This window comes from Haemaphysalis longicornis, unplaced genomic scaffold (assembly GCF_048455015.1).
Source record: "Haemaphysalis longicornis isolate Haplotype H1 unplaced genomic scaffold, Haemaphysalis longicornis Haplotype H1 scaffold_1, whole genome shotgun sequence".
In the NCBI taxonomy this organism is placed as follows: domain Eukaryota; kingdom Metazoa; phylum Arthropoda; class Arachnida; order Ixodida; family Ixodidae; genus Haemaphysalis; species Haemaphysalis longicornis.
The window spans coordinates 365,577,341-365,603,689 of NW_027526203.1; the positions used below are offsets into that span (position 1 = coordinate 365,577,341).

General features: G+C 46.7%; 1 protein-coding gene across 1 annotated transcript; it reads right to left on the reverse strand.

Annotated features, from left to right (window-relative positions):
• Positions 1 to 7,657: 7,657 nt before the first annotated feature.
• LOC144171274 (uncharacterized) lies at positions 7,658 to 19,004 on the reverse strand. Its single transcript, XM_077700972.1, has 10 exons — positions 16,903 to 19,004; positions 16,732 to 16,810; positions 16,316 to 16,449; positions 15,624 to 15,723; positions 15,081 to 15,182; positions 14,647 to 14,856; positions 10,439 to 10,526; positions 9,717 to 9,922; positions 9,543 to 9,627; positions 7,658 to 7,863 (listed from the first exon to the last, which is right to left on the reverse strand). The coding sequence occupies exons 1-10, from the start codon at positions 18,990 to 18,992 to the stop codon at positions 7,658 to 7,660; spliced, it is 3,300 nt and encodes a 1,099-aa protein (XP_077557098.1). The 5' UTR covers positions 18,993 to 19,004.
• Between the last annotated feature and the right edge of the window lie 7,345 nt (positions 19,005 to 26,349).

A 26,349-nucleotide genomic window follows, 5' to 3' on the forward strand; every position in this document is an offset into this window, starting at 1 on the left:
CTTGAAAAACTGGCAAACCTGTATACGCAATGCCTAATTACCGCAAGCGTACCGGAATCTTGGAAGAACGCGAACATCATCCAAATCCATAAGAAAGGTGACATGAAGGACTTGAAAATTTACAGGCCGATCAGCTTACTGTCAGTCGTCTACAAGGTACTTACCAAGGTAATCGCTAACAGAATTTCTGCAACCTTAGATTTCAGTCAACCTAAAGAACAAGCGGGGTTCCGTAAAGGCTATTCAACAATGGATCATATTCACACGATCAATCAGGTGATAGAGAAGTGCGCAGAGTATGCTGAACCCCTTCATAGATTACGAGAAAGCGTTTGACTCCGTCGTATCACGTATGTCACGTGTCCCGTATGCGCGGAGTATACTCAACCCCTATATATAGCCTTCATAGATTATGAGAAAGCACTGGACTCTGTCTAAACCACAGCAGTCATTCAGGCATTACGGAACCAGGGTGTAGATGAGCATTATGTAAGAATACTAGAGGATATCTACAATGGGTCCACAGCTACCATCATCCTCCATAAGGAGAGCAGTAAAATACCTATAAGGAAGGGCGTCAGACAAGGAGACACAATCTCCCCAATGTTATTCACAGCATGTTTACAAGAAGTATTCAGAACGTTGGATTGGGAACAGGTGGGGGTAAGGGTTAATGGAGGATACCTGAGTAACCTCAGATTTGCTGATGACGTTGCCTTGTTAAGTAACTCGGGGGACGAATTGCAAAGCATGCTTACCGCACTGGATAAACAGAGTAGAACCGTGGGCCTGAAAATTAATATGCAGAAAACTAAAGCAATGATCCATAACCGTGGGTTAGCACATCGGTTTGAGATCGGTGGCGAGGCAGTGGAAGTGGTAAGCGAATATATCTACTTAGGCCAAGTTGTGACCCCTGATCCCAACCATGAGGCAGAGATATTTAGAAGGATAAGAATGGGATGTAGTGCATTCGGCAGGCATTCTCCGTTAATGAATGGCAGCCTACTATTGTCCCTGAAGAAAAAAAGTGTATGACAGCTGCATCTTGCCGGTACTCACCTACGGGGCAGAAACTTGGAGGCTCACTGAGTGGGTTCAACTTAAATTGAGGACGACTCAGCGAGCATTGGAACGGAAGATGATAGGTGTAACATTAAGGAACAAGAGGAGAGCCGAGTGGGTCAGGGAACAAACGCGTGTTAAGCACATATTAGTAGAAATTACGAAGAAGAAAGGGACGTGGGCAGGGCATGGCATGCGAAGGCAAGATAACCGTTGGTCATTGACGGTAACAGAGTGGATCCCTATAGAAGGCAAGAGTTGCAGGGGGCGGCAGAAAGTTAGATGGGCAGATGAGATCAAGAAGTGTGCGGGGATAAATTGGTCGCAGTTAGCACAGGACCGGGGTAATTGGAGAATAATGGGAGAGGGCTTTGCCCTGCAGTGGGCGTAGATAGGCTGGTGGTGATGATGATGATGGTGACGTCGCTAAGCAAGCGGACTGGGTTCGCTTGGGCTACTTCTGCAGTATTTGGACGCTGCAGACCACTGGCGTACGCGAAGGGATTCTGGGGAGACCCCGTCTCCTTCCTTCCCTACCCCTAAATTTTTGTGGTCGGGTGTATGTGTATGCGGGGGGGGGGGGGGGGGAGGATATGAGGTCACTAACTCTGCTCGTCAGTAAATAACAGGTACCTTTGCATACATTGCTTTCGCAAGCTATGCATGCGCAAACTACCAACCTTACCCAGCTTCGATGTCTGCACTCACCACTAGCCATTTTGCAATGTGTCTAAATAAAAACAAACATGAACGAAACGATCGTAAGGCCATGCAGAGTACGCTCACTCTGATGCTCTTCTTTCCTTTTAATTTTGAGGTGACCGCTTGTTTATTTTTCCTTCCCGTTCTTCCCCCTGGAAGCCCGCCCTCTCCCTTTTTTCCAGGAGGGTGGGTCCGCCCCTCTTTCCTGGTATGGAATCTTGCGTACACCACTGCTGTGGCAACATATCACCTCGGTTCATTCGAAAGCATTCACGTTGAAATAATGATAATGGCTGCTTTAAGGTAAGGTGCAATAACCTAAGGTTAATAACAAAATAGCGTGCCAACTCCCCACCTACTTTCTCGCAATTTACCTGTGACGTCAAAGATATTGCGGTTATAATTTGTCATAGAGCTATTTGGTAATGATTAGGCGATTCACAAATGGATACTGCGCAAGAACTCACGGGAAATCGACAATGGCGATGATACTAAAACCTGCAGCTGTAGAAGATGTAGCGCCACCTGTGAGTGGCCTTTGTAACAGCACGACCTGTACGAGACGTACTAAAGGAATATTAGAAATTCGCGCCCCCCAGCTTTCTCATGAGGGGCAGCTAGATTTCAGCTTGATTTAGCTGTTCAATTGTAGCCAAATATAGCAATCTTAAGTTTAATTGTCGCTAGCAAGAATAAAACTCATGGCGCCACCGTTGCACGGCAGAACGCCCTATTATAGTCTGCAGGTTTTATCGGTTATGCCCAACTTCCAGCTTCTGCTTGACCGCTCCTGTTTAGCATGAGTCAAGCCCGTCTTTGGCTGTTCTTACCTGTACGTCGCAAAGCACTTGTTGCGCCACAGGACGAAGAAACAGCCGATGGGAACCACCTTCTTTTCAAAGCAAATGTCCCAGTGACGGCAGGCGCGTTTCAGTGGCGGGAGGCACGTTTCGGGTAGAAATAAACTGACGGAGTGGCAAGTATTTTTAGACAGGTTTCTGTTTCATAAGATTGACATTTTTATGGTAGTAGTGTCTGTAATTTAAGGCGTTTTGACATATCTGAGTTTTTACCCTTTGTAGCCATTTTTCAAACGCTCTCCTGACTACTTTTTACCATTTCTGCTTCCTGGCCTAGTGTACTGCCTAATTCTACCCGTGCCACAGATCGTCGCAATCGACGGCAGCAAGGGTAAGGGTGACCGGTATCAGATGGCGTTAACCAAGCGGCCACACTCGGTAGTTCACAAGAAAATGTCCAAGCACAACCTGTATCCGATGGCGTTTAGCCCGGGTAGCCAAATCGCCCAGTATTTTCGCACTCACAGCAATGAAGAGCCTTTCGAACCATGCAAATTGCTTTTAATGAAATTAAACCAGCGCAGTTCTCTCACGATGCATCTTTGTAGTCGCAGTTAGAGGAAGGCCCGCAAATGCAACGCGTGTCCAGTGGTAATTATCTGTGGTAGCTACCTCACAGAGCCTCTAATAACGCGCGACAGAAAAAAAAACCTTACAATTGTAACCGCTCATCGATGGCTTTTACCCAGTGTACCACCTGGACACAGCATGTTTCCGCTTATTTCCAAAAGGTCCTACAAATGTAACCTTTCTGAGGACATTAACCCACCGTGACTACCTCACGCAACACTTTTGCACGGCAACCGAGCGAATCGCAGCTTGTGTTTGATGGCGTTAACTCTGCGTGGTACTATACAGGGTGATCAAAGTTAAGTCGACAGTTTTTGTAAAAATTAGGCGCCTATATCTACGTAAAGACTTCTACAGTAAGGTTATGCACCAAGGGGGACACATACTGAGGTGGTAATTATTGATGACAGTGGCCAGATTAATTAAAATTTACTAATTCCCTTTTTACTGGCTGCGGTAAGCAGGTAGGTTTGTATTGAAAATTTTGACGTAATCGTGTTTCTACACTGTTTCATTTGGCAGAATTCTTCTAGCCCATCCGCAATCCGAGATATCGAACTGAAGTTTAATTGCTGTTCGCAAGATTACGTATGCACCCGCCGCGGTGGCTCAGTGGCTAAGGCGTTTCGCTGCTGAGTATGATGACGCGGGTTCGATTCGTGGCCGCGGCGGCTGCTTTTCTGGTGGAGGCGAAAAGCAAAAACGCCCGTGTGTACGAGATTTCGGCGTGCGTTAAAGATCCCCAGGTGGTCAAAATTAATCCGGAGCCCTCCACTAGGGCGCGCCTCATCGCCTGCGTTGCGTCGGCGCGTTAAACCCAACAATCAATCAAGCAATCAGATTACGTATGCAAGGCCGCGATAACCGGCACAAAGCTCCTCCCTTTTGTGACGTGCCTGCTGTGCACGGTATTTAGTTTGACAATGGGGTGGAGGCATAGGCAGAAGTGATAACCTGCACTACTTCACTTCACCAACACTTCAGTGTTGGCTCGCGTAATCGCAAACTGCAGTGCTTGGAACCGCTGTTGTTCCGTAATTTCGCCAGCCGAGAGTGAAAGAGGGGCACTTATCACTTTTGCCTATGCATCCACCCCGTTGTCAAACTAAACACCGCACGTCACAAAATGGAAGAGCTTTCCGCCGGTTCTCTTTGATTGATTGATTGATTGATTGATTGATTGATTGCAGGGTTTAACGCGCCCACGCAACGCAGGCGATGAGGCGCGCTGTAGTGGAGGGCTCCGGGTGATTTTGACCACCTGGGGATCTTTAACGTGCGCCGAAATCTCGTACAGATGGGCGTTTTTGCTTTTCGCCTCCATAAGAAATGCGGTCGCCGCGGCCGGGAATCGAACCAGCGATCTCGTGCTCAGCAGCACAACGCCTTAGCCACTCAGCCACCGCGGAGGGTTGGCTTGCGCCGGTTCTCGCGGCCCCTCATGCGTAATCTTGAGAAAGGCAATTAAACTTTGCAGTATCATATCTCTGAGTGCGGATGCGCTAGAAGAATTCCGCCAAATGAAACAGCATAGAAACACGACTGCGTCTAACTGTTCAATACAAATATGCCTGCTCACTGCGGCCACTAAAAAGTTAATTCCTCAATTTTAATTAATTAGGCCACCCACATCAATAATTACCACCTTATCCTGCGTCCCCCTTGGCGCATGACCTTACTGCAGAGGTGGTCTTCATGTAGGTCTAAGCACATAATTTTCAAAAATCCTGTCGACTTAGTTCACCTTGTATATACCCAGTATTTTGATATCACAGCAAGAAAAAAAAGGCCCAGGAGTGCAAGGTTTGTACGAAAGTGTCTAAACAGGGGCACTCCATCACAAAGCGCACTTTGCATTCACAACCAGGGAAAACCCCATAGATGTTCCCCCTGCTCGGTGGCGTTTACCAATAGTGCAACAGACAGTTTCGACAGTTTCTGCATTCGGGGCAAGAACAGGCACAATGAGAGCATCATGCGTCCGATGGCGTTCACCTAGCGTACCGACCACTCTAAGCATCTTTGCTCTTGAAACGCGATATTGCTTTCAGGATGGGAGAACATTGCCATGAATTGTTTCAAAAGCAGAAACAGAGGCAGAAGGACGTCAGAGTATTTAGTAGCATTGAGAACACCTATTTTGTGGCGCTATGCGAAATTTCAGTGTTTATTTACGAACAAAAACCGACAGGAAGAATCCAGCACTAACGATGTCGGGGAAGAAGCGCCAAATATATGTTACAAATACCAGTGCGCTCCCACCAGCAGCATGCTTTGGAGCAGACTAATGCAGCGATATGCACGTGAATATCCCAGCGCAGAAGAATTATGCACGAACGAGCGAAAACTGCGTGGTGTGCAGGGTCACACGGCGTAAATGCGAGGGAGTATTGTCGAAGGTAGAAAATGTTTATGTAGGGCAGAATTCTTCGAACCTTAGGTAATATGTGTATCGAAGGGCTAAAGGCACTGTTCATTCCTGCACATAGTGAGAGGGATCGAGATTGGAGAAAAAAAAGAGCAGCCCGCGCACCCTTCCAAATATATGTAATATCTACTGAGCGTCGCTACGTCAGCGCCTTATCGTGGCGAGAAGGGGCAATATCAGCGAAGGTGCGCGCACAAGTTCACACGCCTGCACGAGCTTTTCTGCAGGTCTCTTCCGATGACACACGCCCTGCCGGGATATTCCCCCCAAAATTCAAAAAGTCAGATGATATCAAACGCGCCGAAGTTACATCTCGGTTATGAGGCGGGCCGTAGTGGGAGGTTCGGGATTAATCTTGACCTCTTGGGGATCTTTACAGTGCGCCGAAATATTGACAAACCGGCGTCTTCGGTTTGCGCCTCCATCAGAAAAACTGCCGCCGCGGCCGGGGTCGAACCTGCACCTCAGGATCGAACTGAAGGCTCAGCAGGAGAACGCCATATTTAGCCACAGAGGCGGGTCCCGTGGTATTCCCGAGGCTTTGTTTGAGAGCCAGTGGTAAGTGCCGCTGCAATACGACGCAGCCAAACAAACTGTGATTCGCGTTCGCGTCTCTTTTTATACAGTCTGCATTTCGACGTGGGCTATACAAAAATTCAGATAACAGAAAAAAAAACGAGTTGAGCAGCACGAGCTACATGAAGCAAGGAATGCACACGATCTAAATTTGAACCTCTAGAAAAAATAAAACGCCGATTTCACCTCGCACAATTGTATGAAGAGCGCTTAGTCGCTGACGCGGATCATATTCTAAGTCCGTCTCCGCGCCGCTCGCGGAGCATATATGTAGCAGATGAATGTTTACGGGCGCTCAGCTCACGGCAAGACGACCCTTTGTCGTGGGCTGGTCGCAGTCAGGTAAAAATTGGTGAATGATGACCGAAACGAAGAAAGGGAAGGGAAGATGTCCTAGAAACGCCTCGCCTCCTCAGACGGTGGCCCTTGAGCGTAGGCGGCATTCTTTCCGGATTGTTTTTACTTTCATCCTTGATCAGATTCTGTTACTTAGGTGTGGCATTACAGTGAAACCTCGTTAAACCGTACCTGACGTAAACAATAAATGCCCGAAAAGCCTGTTAATGTCTATCTAAAGACGCCACTTGCACGCCCGTGTTTCTCGACGCACGCTAAAAGGGGTCACCTGGATTCGTTTAAAGGAATTAACGCTTATTTCAAGCATTTCTGGTAAACGTGTTCTCTTTATGGTTCAGAGGCTTCGCGTGCCACGGAGTGGAAGACACCAGCTGACGACTCTCGCACTTTGCGTCTAGTTTATGCGCTCGCGCCTATCCCAAGTTATGCAGCCGCTGGTTGCAGTGGTATGCAAGGCGCTGACACGTCGGCCGGTCGACGCTCGCATGACATTGGTAAACAATTGTAAGGGTGTGCGTACATCGTCGCCCTACCGTTTGCGTGTGCTGTAAAAGGCTACGATGCAACCTCACTTAGTTGTGTTTCTCTCACGAAATAAGGAGAGTCGTTGGGAATCGGGTCCTCTATAGGCACGTATAGTGTGGACCCAGACACAAGTCATTTGGTTTCCTCCATTAAATAACACTTGGTGTCGGGATAGTTGAAGGTACGTCGTTTGACGGATTGCACTTGGGGCTGACACCGAGACGGAGTCGAAAGAAGAAAACGTACCCTTGTAAAGACTGCACGCAGACTGCCAGCGCTCTCTTTACGACAAGTGTACGTTTTCTTCTTTCGACTTTCTCTCTGCGTTGGCCCCAAGCACAATCCTTCAAATGGTTTCCTCCAACCTGTTCCCTAACTAACATCCCTCGCTTGGCACCTGAACTTGTTACAGCCAGAAGGAACATGCTATTGACTGTGTTCGTAAGAGAAGCAACAGGAGAAAACGCAAGGTATACGTTGAACTGAACATGCAACCTGAGAAGCTCGTAGAATTAACTACTGCAGCCTCAATTAAACAGGAGCCCAAAATTGAACCGAAAAACTGAGCATCTGTTCACTGGATGAACTTGTTCAGCTCTCTTCGGGCCACGAACTTGGCGAACGCTTTGTAGCCCTCGGAGGCTTCGTCGGCAGTGGGAACGATGAGAAAGTTGGGCAACAGGAACCCGTAGCGTCCCTTGTCTCTTAGTTCGACGGCTATGGAGTACTTGATTTTAGCGCCGTCGTAGACCCAGTCGGAGGACGACCCAGCAGCGGAGCCTAAGGGAGACAAGAGCAAGCAACGCTAATCACGCTAACAAGCACTGGGAAGTTCACAAGTTCGAGTTGAGCTCAACCATGGACTTCTAGAGAGCAGCCGGGCCCCATAATACCCTGAGACTCCCATCTGCACAGCACTACAGCACTTACACACTTTGTATATATACTCTTTTATAAACTTCGTGAACCGTGCATCCTTCTTTGATTTGATTGTATGGTTTAACTCGACGACGCAACGTGGGCGATGAGGCGCGCCGTAGTGGAGGGCTCCGGATTAATTTTGACCGCCTGGGTATCGTTAACGCGCGCCAAAATCTCGTACACCCGGGCGTTCTTGCTTTTCGCCTTAGTCAGAAAAGTGGCCGCCGCGGCCGGGAATCGAACCCGCGTTCTCGTGCTCAGCAGCGCAACGCCTTAGCCACTGAGCCACCGCGGCGGGTCATCCTTCTTCTTGAGCTTGTTCTTCTCAAAGCTTGATAGTGGTAATGTAAAAGTGCTGCGCATTTAATTACCAAAAGAAATATGCAGTTGCTCTCCAATATATGCTTCGCGTATAAAAATAATCAGTGATCCAGGCAGTGAACTTCCCGCAGGCTTAAAGGGACCCTGCAACCCTTTCAATAAACGCTTTCACTCTTTCCTTCGCGTATGGAAGTACTGCGAAAGCTACAGTTATCACCAGCACGGAGCGGCACTGCGTGAGATGCTCGTCGCACCAGAAAGGCCTTCCGCTTCTGCTTTGTTTTTGTGACTTTATTTTTAAAGTTGCTGTCGAAAAGAGTTCATTGCTGCAAATAAAGGAAGACCGGCCAACAGCCACTACATGGCCTTAATGACGTAATTCGAGCAGTCGAAGAACATCAAGAGCGGGAAAGGAAGAAAATCTTTTGAGCGAGTTTCCAAGTTATCTGATGGGCATAGAGCAGTAATTTTTGGCTGAGGTACTCGCGACCCCCTAATCTAAGTACTGGGTGCGTTGGGTGACTACGTTCTTCAAGCATTTAAGAATTTAAAAAGAGTTGAAAAAAGTGTTGCAGGGTGCCTTTAAAAGCTACAGGAAAGCTTGAACGCTGCATGCGGGTAATCTACTGGTATGGTGTAAATGATGCTGTGGCCGTTGATCAATAACCGCGTGTTCTAGAAGGGGCTTGCTGTAGAAGCGTTATTCAAGAAAGACTCAGTTCACCCGGCCGCTAGAAATGCTGAAATTGAAGGTTTCCAAACGATACTTGAAAGTCGGCTAGGTGCGAGCTTGTAACGTATACATGCCAGGGCATTTCACCACCACCGCCATCGCTTGGCCATGATCCAGCGAGCTATAGCATGAGGTTGAAACTGCGCACAATTCTGCTAGGACGGGTTGTAATCTCGTAAAATGAGTTAACCCTTAGCTCATGGGAAAGGGTTAACACACACATTACATGATTTCTTCCTAGAAGGGGTGATTTTGGATCGCAGATTTAAAGATCCAAAAATAGTTGCTTAACACGTAGTGTGTTACCATTTCCTTCGAAAGCATGAGCGCGAGAAAGGGCCGGATTTTTTTAGGACATAAAAAATGCTCTTGAATTTTGATTCTTGCTTCAAAGCGAGGAGAGAAAATGCACGAAAAGCCGGCCTACAAATTTAACTTCAATAACGCTCTTGGCACGTTCTTACGTCACAAGTTTTCTTCTTACCGAGAAGGTTTGAAATGGTGCCAACTTGGTAGTAAACGCCTGAACGGGACTGTATCGCTCGAGATATAGCCCGAGCAGCGGCAATCTGAAAACAAAAACACGTCGTACATTCACCGAGACATCTCTGAAGGGCACGAGCTGACCACAGAAGTCACATTTGCTACAGGTACCGACCTGATCGGCGTAGTCCCTGGTGTATGTCGCACGGCCATGCCCGTACGGAACCAAAATGAGTTGGCTGTATGCGTGAACTGTGACGTAACCTTTGATTCGAGAGCCCAGCTCGAGGATTGCATCACGTATGGCGCGGCTTTCGGACTCGGAAAATGCCTGGGATCCCCGGTAGATGTCTGAACAAGGGTGGCCACTCGTTCCATACCCTGTAATGCGCGAAACAGGATAGAGAGAGGGTTGACAAAAGGTCGACATTATTAACGTGAGCTTGGTCCTAAAAAGAAAGCGAAGCGCCAAGATATGGTAGAACTTTGTCACGACGGCGGATGAGCATGAATTCGAGATAGCTGCCTTATCGTAGACTAATAGCAGCGCGCTGCAGTGGGGCAAAACTGGGCACTCCTAACGTCTGTCCTGCATCTTGACCCGCCGCGTACCTTCTTAGCTTTGTCCTTGCTCAGTTTGTAAGTTTAATTAATGCATACCATTCCGAACACCCAGTTCTCACTTCCAGACGAATGTATGGTGCATTTACAACAAAAGTTATGTTTGTGCTCGGCGAAAGCCATACGTAAACAGCATCAGTAGCAACATGCAAGCATGCACACAATAATATACAAATGGATGCGCGTACACATGTCGTCACAAGCGCTCGCACCGACACACTGCTGGTTGCGAAACGTAGTAATGTTTAGGCCCAGCGGTTCTACTCGACACCTCACCTCCGAAACCTGAGCCGAAGTTCCTGTTTGGGTCGACGCCCCTGCATCCTGGTCTGCTACCAGATCTGTTCTTTCTCCAGAGGCGATCCTGCACAATAAAGAATGACAGGCTTGTTGAATCAAAACACCCTGCCCGCAGTGAGTCGCGCGCGCCACAGCCAGTGATCACAGCTGCCCCTCGCACACCGCACCAACCTTTCTTTGCATTATAACCCTCTCAGTGGTCAGGCATAGAGTAAAATCAAACTCCTCTGCGAGTATTAGCCCAGCCCAACCAGTTAACAGCCGACGCTTCGGGGTTCCATTGATATTTTACGACTCAGAAAACCGGTAATGGTGCGTGTTTCCATTTGTTACTTTTATACCAGTGTGATTATGTTGAATTGATTTCGTTTTAATGCTACTGAAAAGAATGTGCACCGGCTTTCGGGGCAGACCCCTGGGGCAATACAATTCACTATTAAACGTTGAAAAAAGAAATTTCGGGGCTAACAGCTGTTTGGAAGGAGTCAGGACACACAATGTGGTAATTATGATAAATCCCCCTTCACAAGAACGTGTATACTAGCGGCATAAACTGGATTCATTAAAAAACTTGAGCAGTAGCATCCCTCACGATCAGCGTACCCTTCTTGTGGAGTTATCCACCACGACGGAAGGTTGAAAGTTTATACCAAAGTGCATACGCGCGTGTGGGCATTTTTGTCACTGGACTCAGGTGTACATTGCACGCACTGTTTGACGGCTTCAACCAATCGTGAATTGCTCGTATGACGCCCCAAATCAAGCCCGGGAACGTAGCTGGGCCGTAAAACTTTCATCTGCTTTCCTTATTGCACCACTTATTTTTGATGTGGGAGTGAAAATTGCCATGAGTGTTATTCCAACGAGGCAATATTTTGAATGAAGCGAAGTTGTGTGTTGTCTTCAGGTTCGTTTAAGATAACACGTAACTTCTGGAGCTCAGAACGATTTAAATACGTGCTTTCACGTATAAAATATGTAATCCAGAAAACAAGAATACTTTCGTTTTACTTCGGGGAAAGCTCTCACTAAGCCTAAGTCATGGTTTCACTCACCGAGGCTACACTTGGGCTACGAAACGCGTAGTATTGGAAAGCTTAGGATTAATTTGCCCCTACCTGGAGATTGTTAACGCGCGCTGCTCACACAGGCGTGTTTGTTTTCGCGAGAAAACAGCCTCCGGGAATCGAACCCTCAACTTCGCGCGCGCGAAACACAACGCTACATCTCTATGCACCTAGAAATGATTATCTCTCCAGTACAGGATGACCAAAAAAAGCTTCGTTAATTAGTCACTTGCGTGCTGTAGTTTGTAAGGGGGAAAACGAACCGGTATGTAATTAGCTCCTACTTAAAATTATAAGAAGGTGTACAGCTTAATGTGTATGCTCCGTCTTTCCTTCTGATATACGCTCTTTTTTGGTACTGTACACGGCACATTTGGCCGGCCATATTCACATTACAGCGCTGCACTGTTACTTACTGACTACTTGAGATTCCCGGCGTGAAGTTGGCGAATTCATTGTTCCTCGCAAAAGCCAGCTCTAAGATAAGGTTGACTGTTGATACCAAGGGGAACTGTGGTCGTCAGCAGTGTAAGTATCTTATCCATAGAAGGCCCAGACAGCTGCTTCGGTTAATAGAGTACCGAGAGCGACGGGTATAAGCGAATGCAGAGCGTTGAGATCTCGAAAAGCACTGGAGGAGAAAACATCCAAAGTTATGTTCTCTTCACGCGAGGAAGCCACCTGTGGAGGTTGCCTGCTAACAAACACGGTCTTTTCTGTGAACGACTCTTGCTCTTGTTCTGCAAGTCTGAATTGGTACGGGATAGGTTTCTCCCAGCCCTCCAAGAAAAACACCTAAAACAATACGTGCGGAGCAAAAACGTATGCCCGTTGAAAGCCTGTACTCCATAGACCACCAGAATAGGCCCAACATGTGGTGCCGTAACACTGGCACACCTAAAACGAGAAATTAGTTTCCGTTACTGAGCGAATGAAAAATACCGCACAAAACTCAGAAGTAAATATTAGACACAAATAAAGAATTTGTTCTCTTTTTGCGCCTATTCAGTGTTGTAAAAAAACGTATTCTTTGGAATAGCGATGAGATTTTCAACAAGTGCGACATACTCATATAAAATCGTGTTATTTTGAACACAATGTCTCTGAAGATCACTGCGTGAGAAGGTACCGATAGCTCGACTTTCACACCAGCAATTAGCAGCATTGCTACCTCGAAGAGGGAGGAGGATGGAGGAGGGATGCCTTTAATGATAGGCAAAAGTCAACCTGGCAGCGAGCTTGGCTTGCTACACCATATGGATATGAGAGGGGCGAAAAGGAGCGAAAGAAGCGAAGGCACAAAAACGCACGCAACCACTAACAAACGCAGATAAGGACACAAACTGACAGGCGCAGGAACGCACACACACCACACGCACAGAAGAATTTAAGACGAACGTTCACAGAGTCTTGTGGAGTCTGGAATCACGGAGAAATAACACCAAGTCTCTTGTATCCGTGTCACGGCGGCAGTTGAGTGCCATGGAGCGATGACGACACTACGTTTGAGGGGTGCATCAGCCCGCAGTCCCAAAGTTGTCTTCTTGGTTAGCCATGGAGAGGGATTGCGAAATGATCAAACTCGATCTAGCGAAACCTGATATTACAAATTTCCCCATCTAAAGAACAAATTTGTATTCCCCCGCATGTTCCTATATGGTCAATGCTTTCAGGAACTCGAAATAACGAAACAGTTTCAGCGCCATTCCCGATTTAACGAAGTATTTCAGGCCTACAGCCTGAAATTGCCTACCGCCTGGTTCATGATCCCGGTATTCTTCAGATAACTGACCGCCATACCCTGCCTAACCCCAATAAAACTAGGTTTGCAGTGTTAAATAACTTCTTACTGCCTTCAGTGCCCACTAACTATGGGAAAAATACAGTCGGTTTTGCTGCTATAAAAGCTTGGAACAACTTGCCTTTTAATGTTAAATCTGCATCTTCCTTGTCATCGTTCAGGCATGCTCTCAGGACATTTCTTTTCTCTAACGATTTACGCTGATGTAGGTGCTTAGTAATGTATTCCTTTCCAATTTCTGGTATTTAATATTCCTAATAATAACTTCATTTTCTGGGATTTAATATTCCTACATGTTTGTAATACGTATAGAGTTTCTTTCCATGTCATAGTTAAGTATTATTACTGCAGCTGTCTGTTTATGCATATTATTCGCGGTCATGACTGCTACTTACTGCTTAGTTGTGTACACTAAATAAAAAAGGGTCCCATTGCAGTTTATACCTCTGGGACCCCTACTTTTACACACTGTATTTTCAATGCGAGAAGAAACTGAAACTAAAACTGAAACTGAAACAGACACGTTTAAAAAGGAGCGATTTCGAATGTGCTTCGTCAGAACGCCACGAAGATCCGAGCTTCCACGACTATCTGAGCGTCGACGCAGACGCAGAGACCAAAATGACGGAGGTTTTGAGCGGTAAAGAAATCGTACAATTAGTTTCCGGTGCATGAGATGTGTCAGAGGATGCTGACGACCTAGAAACTGCTGAAGCTTCTGAGGCCGCTCCAGGCAAGGTGCTCCAGGCAAGGCTGAGTGACATGCTCAGGCGCTCTGCTGGGGCTCACGAAGGCACCGAGGATGCATTGAAAGCGCTGGCGTGCTACCAAAAGGTCTATCCGCCCAATGCTAACGAAGTGCATGCAGGCGAAAATCAAAGGCTTTTTGGCCAGGAAATAAATTCGTTTCCCCTACATTGTCATAATATTGCTTCTGGGATTCGCCTCCCTTTAGACATCGAATTTATGGAATCCACCGCTTGTAAAATGATAGTCCCGATTTTACGAAGTTCTCGAGTTAACCAAATAATTCGCGGTTCCCGCTGACTTCGTTAGATTGGGTTTGAACTAGCTATAGTGCTGACAGAAAATGACGACAGAAAAGGAAAGAATGTCCTTTTTGGATTCTCCACCTACCTCGGCAACAACAGCTGTAAAACGTTACTGCAGACCTGAGCGGTGGACTGATTTGCGACTACTTGCCTGTTTCCTGACTAACCATGCTGAAATCGACCAAATTGTTTAGTATTTTGCAGGGCGAGCATAAACAATACTCCTTAAAAATAGAAGCGCGCCAAGCAGAGCTGCCGCCTTACCGACGAGAAGGTGTAAGCGTATCCGTCTGGATTCACCACGGGGAAGATGTAGAAGTCGAAGGTCTGCAGAAGGCTCGTGATGGTGCTGTCCGACCCGTAGCCAGTGGCCATTTTGTGCAGATAGAAGAGCAGCGATGCCGGGGCGACCCATTCGCGGGCGTGGATGCCGCCGTCGAACCACAGCACAGGCCGGCCGCTGCCCGTGCTTAGCTACCGGTAAGTGCGGGCAAAAAATCAATCCATCAGTCATACGTAAACAACCGCAACGTTTTGCAACATGCCATGCACACGTAGTAGTTGTGTCGTTCTGCGTAGCAGCACAAATCACACAAATGATTGGTACTGCTCGAGCAAGTTGACACGTTGAAGCGATATTTTGCCAAAAATTCGTAACGTAAATTTCAAGCAAAACGCCTCAGAAGGTGCTCTCTTACAATGACTCCTTTGATTGGCCGTCCCTCTTGGGTCATCCCGATGTTCCTGACCGTGGCGATGTGGCTATACTTTTGAGCCAACAAATCCAGGTACCCTGTTATCTGAAGGGAAGATATGGAGTTGCGCATTGTAGTCGTGGGCTTAAATCGTCTGTCGTGCCAACATTTAGAGGGACTATGAGTTTTGAGTTTGTAGGGATGGCGACAACGCCAACGTCTGGATGAGCAGTTCAGATATAACCACCAATATTGACCTTTTAACTTAAAAGAACGTGCCTCGTATTATTTTGATTTGGTGTGTGAATGCATTTTTATTCAGTGGGTGAAGGATATTTTTATTGTTGCAAAAGTAACTTTGTTATTCCAGCAGTCTCGTTTGTGTTTGAACACTGTAAAAGCTCTTACATTTAATTCCATGATTTATCATATCTTCAGTGATGGTTTATGGTGTTGCTTCAAAAAAACTAAATGATCTCTTTTTTTAAATCTCTTGCTTAGCTCCAAAAATACGATGAGATTTACCGATCATAGGCGTGCACATACCTCTTCCACACGGTGATATTTGTCAAATGCGTAGTTTGTTATATCTCTCTGATCTAAAAATAAGCCAGGCCTGTTTTCTTCGTCTTCTCTGTCTAGCCACCTAAGGAAGAAAAGTTTGGTTTAGTAGCTGGTTGATACGAACTGGTAGATTTACTGTTTCATTGGCCATCTGTAGCGTTTCTGGACATTGCATCATTTCCAAGATTCGCTACACAAAAGTAATTGAGTATTCTGAAAAGTATTTTCACATCGTTTGTAGTAAAGGGGAGAGTGCGTTTTGTGAGCAATGTCATGTTTGAAAGGTGGTTCCATAACGCTGCAGAAGGATGGAAGCCATCGGGAATAATCCTAGGGGCAGCTGCTCTTATTATTTTTTTTTTGGGGGGGGGGGGGGAAGAAGTCGAATTACACAAAATTTTTTGAGCGTTCAAAAAAGGATTATTTCTGCGAAAGTACTTGAGTTAAGGTGTGCCTATGCATGAAATAGTGTCTTTATGCAATCTCCCATTAGAGTCCTGGAAAACTGACACTCATGTCCAGAATTGCTTTGTGGGTGTGTATCACAGACAGGAGAGACGTTATTTATTTTGTAATAAAAGAAAGTGAAAAATGGCGTGTAAGTGATTTTGTGTAGTTCTTGAAATATATTTCTTTTTTGTTCTTGTTTATAACGTGTACAAAACGAAGTGTACCGTTGTATGTCGTTGGTCAGGATTTCATACTGTATGCCAGCTTTCTTGAGTTCATTTTCTATTTTTTCAATCAGCGCTGGAGGAACCAGGAAGCTGACATTGCGATTCAGTGTTGGCGCGTTCCAAAAGTCAACCTGCAAAGAGGAGTGTGGTACCGGGCGGTTTGAGTTTGGTGCAGTAACATTTCATACTTCTGGCATTTATTTTAACTGCGGGCCGCTCTCTGAAACATGTTCTTGCAACTTCTAATCATAATTACCTATAGAGCTGGCTTGGTTTTGTTTTCTCCGTGTTTTATACGTAAACTAAACTCGGCAACTGATTTCAGCGCAGCGTTTTCCGCTGTCACTGCCCCTCGTAGCATTTAATTTTTTCCCCTTTCGTTTGAAACCAGTCGCAGGCAGTCGCGGACTTACCTCAGGATATTCCCTGAGTGCGTTGATGGCATCCATAGTTGCAGTGTCATTACCGATGTAAACGGAAAACAGCTTGTAACTGTCAAACGAAATGTCACTGTTAGCGTCTGGTACTATTCATCAACACACGACAGAGAAGTGTGCTTCCTTTTTCCGCTTTATTTTCCTTACTTGGAGTAGAGACGTTTGCGCTGTTCTGCCGGTGCTTCGGCCATGCTCTCGACCATTTCATCGGACGCCCGCAACTGTGGCTCGGCAGCGGCGGCTGGCGCGGCGGCTGCGGCGGCTGGCGCGGCGGGTGCACTGGCGTTGGTCGCCGCTTCCTTTGTCGGTCGGAACGCGTCCACGATGGGCGCCACGGCGGCGTCAAAGGCTGGTCGCACTTGGTCGCGTACAGCGGTGGCGGCGTCGATGGCCGGCTTCGCAAGCTGGTTGACAACGGCCACCGGGTCGAAAGGCACCGGGAATGGGCCCAGTGAACCCTGGGATCCGTTCCGATTGGCTTCGACGACTGGCAGGGCCACGGTCTTGGCGTCCGACGCGACAGCCGCAACATCGCCTCGGGCCTCGGAGTCTGAGCCATCTCGCTGAAGTGGTGCTTCCGCGGAACGAATGGCTGAGTCGGATTTTTCTTGCGGTACCACATCAGTGGCGTTGCCGGTTGTAGAAGTCAAGTTGCCTTCCAACGTTGAAACCTGAGGTGCCGTAGTTGTAGTGGAGGCGTTCTGCGCTGCTCCGCCTTTTGCCGGACTCAGCGGGCCTAGTACAGGGGAGAGGGCAGCGCCGATTACTGGTCGTATCTGGTCCCTGACCGAGGCAGCTGCGTTAATGATGGGCTGAAAGACGCTTCTGATCGGACCGAAGGGATTAAATCCACCGCCGCCTTCAGTTGGAGTCACCGTTTGGTTCTTGGCCGTGTCGTTAGCCGGTGATCCTTGTACTGGGGGCTTTTCTTGGGGCGTTTCCGCGTCTGTTGTGGGAATGGCCGACTCAGCCACAGAGACCGACGACGATGGTGGAACTTGAGTCGAAGCGCCGACTTGAGGTTGTGCGGATGCTTGGCCGTTACTCTCAGGTTCCCCTGAATCTGGCGATTGTCTGGCCATGATGGTATCCGACCCTTCGACGTTCATTTGAGTCATTTCAGCTCCAGAAATTTCTCTGGAGGTCTTGAGCCCCGCTGGTCTTGATTCGTCAGCTGTTTCCTGAACAGTTTTTATGTGCGGTTTCGTAGACTTAGCGGCTTCCATCTTGGCATGTCCTATTTTCGGCAATTCTGATTTGGCTGCCTTAACTTTGGGGCTGTTATTGGTGTTCGCAGTTTGTGAAACAGTTTCTTTTTCGAAGTTATGTTTTGTGTCTTCTCTTTTACTTATTTTGTGGTTCTTTTCTGGGTGGTCTTTCGGTGTCGTAGCTTTTGGTGACGCAGCCTCTCCAGAAGCCACCATGGATGTTTGACTGGTCAAATCTTCACTGTTGTCAGTGACGCCCTTGTTCTCATTCCCTGTATCGTAGCCGTCGGGAATGGTAGGTTTTAGTTCCTGCACTACTCGCTCAGAGCTTGGCTTCTCTTTCGGAAGAGTCGTTGGCTTAACTTCGCCTTCAGGTTTTTGTTGATCGTGTGGATGTGCCACGGGGGACTTTACGCTGTCATCGGACAGAGTTGTAACATCCTTCGGAAGCTCAACGGCATCGTCTGGAGCTCCAAAATCCTTGACGTCCTCGACAATTCCTTGCAGCGGCTTGGCTGGCTCTTTCGGTTTATCCGATTGCGGCACCACAGGTTCAGTCTTACTGCTGTCGCCTGAGTCGACATTTGAGTTGCCGTGAGCAGACTCTGTCGGCGCGGTCTGTGGAACAGCTTTTTTCACGCTTTCAGGCTCATTCTCGGTTGCGACTGGAAGGCTTTGGTCTTTAGTTAGCTTCACCGACTTCTTGAGCTGAACCACGGGGTCCTTACTCGATGTCTCATGGCTACCGACTTGCTGCGTGGCCTGAACAACAGAACCGTCACTCGCCCCTTGTTTCTTGGAAGTAAGAGACGGGTCGTTGCTGACTGAGCGCACACCTTCGGCGCGCTCTAGATGCTTCACTTCACCGGCTGCTTTCGGCCCGTCGGAATGGTCACCGGTGAGGACCTGATGTCCATGGGCCTTGGCTTGCACTATCTGGTCCGTGCTTTCCGGCGACTTGAGTGTTGTCGGCAGACACAGCGCTGTGGTCGCCAGCGCCAGGGTGAAGATTACTGCAATGGCTCCCATCCTTATTTCTTGTCACGGTGGGACCGGAACAACCTGAAAAGAACCGATATTTGTCGTTTATTCATTTTGAATTCGCACATTTAGGCACGTAGACTAAGTGCGACATGTTCATAAAGTCCTGATGCATACTCTTTAAACCAAACGACCAAATAACCATAGTCGGTTATTCGTGTTTCATCAACTCGCTCCGCTACAGAACACTTTGTCTAGCTCTGTGGAGATACCTGATTCTGCCATAACAGAAAGTGTTTAAGTGGTTCATTTGGATTTGCTCGCTTTAATTACGTCGCATTTAATTTTTTTGCTGCTCCAAATTTTCCTGAGGAATTCGCCTTCACTCTTGCGTAAATAAACTAAATGTTGTGCAGACCATGTAAAACAATACCGCATATAACTAGTATATGCAGGTTACCTGGTGAGTTCTTCACAACAAACAATTTTTACCCTTCACCCCGTCTCATTCCTGTGGGACTGGTTCACCACAACGCACCCACGCAACATATCTCTGTGAACAATGAACTAATTCGGCTGATGGCTATAATGTGACGACCCATATGACGTTTTAGGCCAGAGCGTATGCTGGGCCCACTCATTGGCCGAATTTACTTAGTTGAATTGTGGTTCACACTGGCCGCCCGCACTGGTTCTCGCTGGTTAAGCCGACTCACGGGAATTTTCGAGAGTAGCTGTGCGATGTGTCCAGATGTAACGATAACGGGCTATAGCGGCGTGTTTTCCCGTTATTATTTTGATTTAATTTGTTTTACAAATTTTTATGAAGTTTCCGCGGTTTACTTTCAACAAAAACAAACGTGGGAGATACTCATTTACTACACTTGTCGATAAGGAAATGTAAAGAAAAGCTACGTAAAGCTAACATTTCGAGTATTGTTTTACGAAAATTGAACGGCTACGATTGTAACTACCCTAACAAATGCAGATTTGCAACTTCTCTGGCATCTGCTGGGCATATCCGAAGAACCGCCCGAGTAGTTTTTGAATTAAGTTTTGCTACGTGAGCCCAAATGTCCGAGTAATAATTATATCATTGTGCGACTCACGGAACTGAAATTTATTAGAGAAGAAATACACATGAGCGTCACGGCGCTTTTCTTTTCCAAATGAATATTCCACTATTTAAGTATTTTTTGGTTACGTATAGGTACTCAACGCTCCATTCATTGTTCATTAGGCCTTCAACTTGTTACTTAGTGTATCGCGGATGAATAAACACCTATTGCTCACTAAATTTAGTGATTAATTCTTACCTCTTTTCGATATGCCGAGGCAGCGCCGTAGATAAAGTTCGGTCAACCCGGTGTGTGCGGCGAGGTATGCATGGCGCTATAGGGCCATTGCTTGTTTTGCTTGAATATAGTGTTTACGCCCGGAATTATTCGCGCTTGCGCGCAGTTTAGTACAAAGCGCAAAGTCTATTGCTAGCGCGGCGACTGCCATCTCTCTTGTCGAAAGGATTAACACGAACAAATGACAAAATAACAAATTCCGAAAAAATGGTGGAGCTGTAGCACTTTACGTATTGTTCAGGACTTCGCACGGGCTTCGGAGATTTTTTTTACGTATGCGTTTATATCTGCCTACACATACGTCTCTGCCGTTTGTGAAATGTGCGTGTGTGTGTGGGAGCGGGAGAAGTGGGGTCGATTGTAAGTGAACGGAAGGTGCGTGAAAGCGGAGTAGAAGATCAAGGCATTTACGGGCGGATATTGTGAAGTATTCTGCCTGATGGAGGCGAATGTACGGTGGAATCAGAGGAAATAGCGAAGGCGCAATCAACAACTGTTGCCGACCTTTAAAAGGTCCGACAGCAATCACTCTGTCTGAATGATGTGGCGGATCTTTTTTTTTTTTTTCTAGGATTCCACCGAACATTTTCTCACAAAATTAGGCGATCAAAATTTTCCACAGCTATGTTCTTCAGCGGTATAAATAACATATTGACTGGCCAGGCAGGCTGCCTGCTTTTACTCTTCTTCACTAGATTAATCGGTATCTCTTTCGCGCTATTGTTATTAATTCTGTCATCCGCACTGCGCTGGCAGTTGGAAATCACATATGACGACGGTACGCCACCGTACGAAGCCACAGCCATCAACAGTGATTGCGATTGTTTTCTAGCCTTATATCGCTCTGATAAGATCGAAAGTGAACCTAGGCCTCTAAGAAATTCACCTCTCATGGACCCCGGATTGCCTATATGGCTGTTCGGACCGGCAAGCGCGATATATTCAGCATTATGTCGGATTTTATGGTGGTGGTAGCAGAATAAAACACGCCTAGAGGACAAAGTATTTTCTTGTTCACTGACAATTCATCGGAGCAGCCTCCTTATCCACACTATTTTGCTGCGAACTTCACCAGCATGACCTTCAATTCGTTTTTCCTTGCGTGCTTCGCGAATCTTAAACCCGGGGTTATCGATACGTTCCGGCCGTGAACGAAATAAACTCGAAACTGCTCACGAAAACGGTAGAAAAACAAATACTTGAGCACCACTATGACTTGGGCTCCAATTTTTTGTTCACTTTTTCGGTCACAGTTTTTTTTTTTTTTACATTCTTGTGTTTTCACGAATTTAAAACAACATCTTCTCGCTGGGGTGTAAAAGTTTCTTCCCACTGTTCTCGTACAACGTCCAAAAGCGTACAACATCCAAAAGACAGTCCTACGTAGGACCGCCTTTTGGGAGTTGTACACTTACGACCAGACACGGTTTACTGCGGAAAGTATGCTTGCGGACGCCTCAGCTACTTACAAAGGGCAAAGGGAGTTAACAAAATAATGTAAAGAGCCAGTTGACCATGGCAGCTGTGTTAATAGTACAAATAAACAAGAATTTATTGACGCATCTGCCCGGAAGACACAGTTGCGCGGCGGTGGCCTCACATATTAGTGGCGATTAGGATAATAAATCACCGGCATTGTATTAATTATCCACAGGCCACAAGCAGGAGTTTGTGTAGACCCTTGCAGAATTCTTCCACATGAGCTTGGATGCAGAACGCTGTTGAACAAACGCTTCGTTAGTACAGCGCTCCCCTTACACCTTTTTCGCGCAAAAGTGCAATTTTACCAACATAACAAGCGGTAGTCTACAGGTGCTGTAACCGAACACCATGTACGGCACTGACACGAAGTACTAGCTTAGTTTTTTCTTTAGATGCACTTTCAGACCACGTCTTTGGCGCAATGGGGCCGTAGCTCACTTGAACAGTGCCCTAAAAAAACTTTTACTGTGCCATGTGCGTGTTTATTGAAATAGATGTCGGTATAGCCGCGCTATTTAAAAAAAGGACAACCAAACTTCAGTGGGTCTCCAACAACATGCGCCTGAAGGGACATCTGCTACGTCCAATTAATAAAGCCCGTCGTATGATTTGACTCGAAAATGCGATCTCCGCTGTGGCATGACGCACTGCGAAACGAAAGACTTCCATTGCGCTGTGTCTCCGCGAAAACCGCATTTTTCGAGTCAGGGGGTATGCTAAGACTCAATATCGGCCGACATTGCCCCTTTGATCGCTATGATGCTTCCTTCATTCAGATGCTACGTGGTGGAGCAGACCCGCGTGGGTTCTTAAGCGTTTGCGCTCGCTCTGGTATGGTAATGTGTACGGGTAAAATAATACGTCTATGCCGTTACGCAACGTATTCATTCTGCCACCCTTCGAACCGAACTTGATTGGCTCATTGTTGGTGATAAATAATGGGACTTCCTGGGCTGCTCATTACGGATAAGTGGGAATCGGCAGCTCAGGATTCACGTGCATGCCAGCTTACACGCCTGATCACGTTTTTATGCGTATGAAATGTTTTAGTATAATGAAAATCACTTCGAAAGTTTGTGCGGGCGTGCATGCTCGGCTATTTGCGGCGCAAATCTACAAAACAAAATTAGGAGCCACATTTCGTCAAATAAATGATGCCGTTCTTCCCGAGACGAGTCTGCGATTATGTCCTCTTTACAGCCTTTTATCATTAATAGTTCATAGTGAAGTTGGAGAAACGTTAACTCTCTCTCTCTAACGGTCCTGTATTTCAAATGCACTGAGCTTCCACGGAAGGAGTAGGGTCCCAGAAAATGCTTGTAACTTGCGTCCTAGCACACCTATATTAAAAGTTACTGAGTGTTTATTTTCTGGGACAACTTGATAAGCGCGTTCATTTAACCTTACTTTATCGGCATCCCCAGCTAGTGACGCAGCTTAAAAAAATAATGACATCCTTCACCACTTCAGCAGCCATCCCGATGACCGCGCGCACGGAGTTCCGAAAAACGGCTATGAAACGAGCCCAAGTGAGCATATCGTTGAACAAATCACAGAGCACGTTTTCCCGCCCCAATAAAACCATATCCTGATAAGTTTTATTGTGCTGAGTCACTGATAAATACGCTAGAGCGCAAAGAAAATATAATCATGATTTTGTATCGCGTGCCAGTTTTGATATTTCGACTGCGACGGTGGCCCGGTCATCTTTACGGCGGTCTGAAATACATGGTCTCTCAAGGAATCGTCGGGCCACGAATCCTTTCTCACTTTCTCAAACTGTGTGTCCTACTAGATTAAGGCGGACGCCTTGTGGGTTTCACAACACCGAAAACGCATCTCAGGTGCTCGATGACTTTCTCAGGAAAACCGGATCCTTTCCAAGAGATTATGTAAGATTTAGTGAAGCAATTTAACTTACCATATTTCACAATCAACGCTTTCATAACACGGAACACGTCAGTTAAGGTGATGCCTGAATTGAAAGGAATGCTGGCAGAAACGGCATTTTACGCTGTGAGACGCGGTCTTTTTCTTTTTTCTTTTTTTTTGCGACAAATTAGCGCCTCATTGCGCATGGTTAGCCTTTAAAAGACAGACAAGCCGGATGAGGAGGTGTTGTTTCATACCGTTAACAGTTTCTCGCCCTGTTCTAGTCCCCTTTTAACAAGCTCTGTCCATTCCGGCTGCTTTCGCGACCGTCAAATGCATGCTCTGAGCGACGTGTGGCATGGTATATATGGGTGGTCAAAATTAAGTCGACAGGTTTTTTTTTTTATTTATGCGCTTAGGTTTACGTGAAGGCCACCTCTACAGTGAGGTTATGCGAACAGGGGGACACATAATTAGGTGGTAATCATGGATGTCGGTGGCTTAATTAACTAAAACTGAATAATTAACTTTGATGATGTCGATGGTTGGACGGCATACCGTCTGGTCAGGTAGCATACTACAAAACAAGAAACACAGGTCACTGACCAAGTCAAAAACAAATTGACGTTTCGGGAGCGCTACGGCTACAAGGGAGCCGTAGCGCTCCCGAAACGTCAATTTGTTTTTGACTTGGCCAGTGACCTGTGTTTCTTGTTTTGTAATAATTAACTTTTTAGTTGCTGCAGTAGCAGGCATGTTTGTATTGAAACGTTAGACGCAATCGTGTTTCTAAGCAGTTTCATTTGGCAGAATTCTTCTAGCGCATCCGTACTCCGAGATATCGAACTGTGAAGTTTAACTGCCGTTCGCATGAAAACGAATGCTAGACAGCGAAGGCCAGCGCAAGGCTCCCCCCTCTTGTTCTGTGCTTCGATAGCGGTTCGGAGTACTGCAGATTGTGATAACGCAGCCAAGACTGAAAGGGTGTCAGTTATCACTTTTGCCTACGCCTCTACCCCGTTGCCAAACTAAACACCGTACACAGCTGGCACGTCACGAAAGGGAGGAGCTTTGCGCCGGTTTTCGCTGTCTAGCATGCGTAATCATGCGAACGGCAGTTAAACTTCACATTTTAATATCTCGGAGTACGGATGCGCTGGAAGAATTATGTCAAATAAAACTGCTTAGAAACACGATTGCGTCTAACTTTTCAATCCAAACATGCCTGCTAACTGCAGCCACTAAAAAGTTAATTATTCAATTTTAGTTAATTAAGCCACCGACATCAATAATTGCCACCTAATTAGGTGTCCCCCTGGGCGCATAACCTCACTGTAGAGGTGGCTTTCACGTAAATCTAAGTGCCTAATTTTAAAAAAAAAACCACTCGACTTAACTTTCATCACCCTGTATAGCATGCTTCGGGACAACCAAAGCGACAGGCTGAACATTAAGTTTCCATCGAAACCCGATATAAACGTGTGGTGTTTTAATTAGTCAGCTATCACGTGAGAGCAAGAAAATCCCTGTTATGCGTTAGGTCTCTGTCAGAAATTCGGCTGCCGTGAATAAAAGCGCAGACCCACTAAATCGCGCACAGTAACCAAACGACCGTGGTCTCGACTCGAGTAGAGCGAAGCGCCTGAGCATCGCATAATTGTCACGAACGATTACCGTCGCCAGGGTACAGTTTCGACTTGCGGAAGAAGCCGGGGAGCGCGCATGCCAACAACGCGACGAGGGTGCTCAGCGTGCGGAAACAGCGAGGCTGGAGTTTGTGTTTGGTGCGTCTGCTGCGCACTTAGTTACACCACCACAAAAAATAAATAATCCTTCCCGTTTCATCCACCACCAGGCGCCGACGCTATCGCCATATCTCGGCCTTGAAGGAGATATAGTTACAGTCGCTGCAGTGATTAAGCGGCTATGGCGTTCACATCTCAGTACCAGCGTGTGAGTTGCATCGCCGACAGTGAGGCCACATTGTTTTTTGCGTGGCAGCTAATCCGAAAAGCTAAGCGGCACATCTTTGAATTAAAGCTAATAAATTCCATGTTTTTGAAGTAACCGGGAGCCTTCGATAAACGTCTGGAGTTTCTTCGAAGCGTAAGTCACAAACATTTCCGTTATTTAAGAAATCATGTTATGCTTGTCATAGACCAAAAGGCGTGGGACTATTGTGCGCTGAAGGCAGATGGAAACTTGCGCCTTACCTCATATAAGAGTGGGAAGCTTTAAAAAAATGTGCGCGGAATGTGCGTGTGCATGTTACTGAGGAAGAAAGCTGGAGCCACGGCGCTACTTGCGAGTGTCCGTGCTCAATACTAATATTTGCAGAAGGCACAGCCACAATTCGAGAAATAGAAACAACTAGACGCGGCGCCTAGTCTTTTTTTCGCAATTACCGCCGTCCTCAAAAGCACAGTTTATAAAGACAAGGAGTCTCCCCCAATATTCAGAGTTAGCGTACAGATGAATCGTGCGCGGTTACCGCGTATAGTCGCAGTCGCATTCGTGACCCCAGTCGAATCATTATTGCGGAGGGTAACCTAAACCTGGCATTCTGATAGAAAAGCACGAGGCGAGGGACGCTGTGAACAAGTGCAGAAGTTTGTGGAAATTCTGCACAGACCCAATTAAAGTACTACCGTCCTGCTGCTAATAGTATACTGCGCGCCTTTTTCCCTCCACGGAGG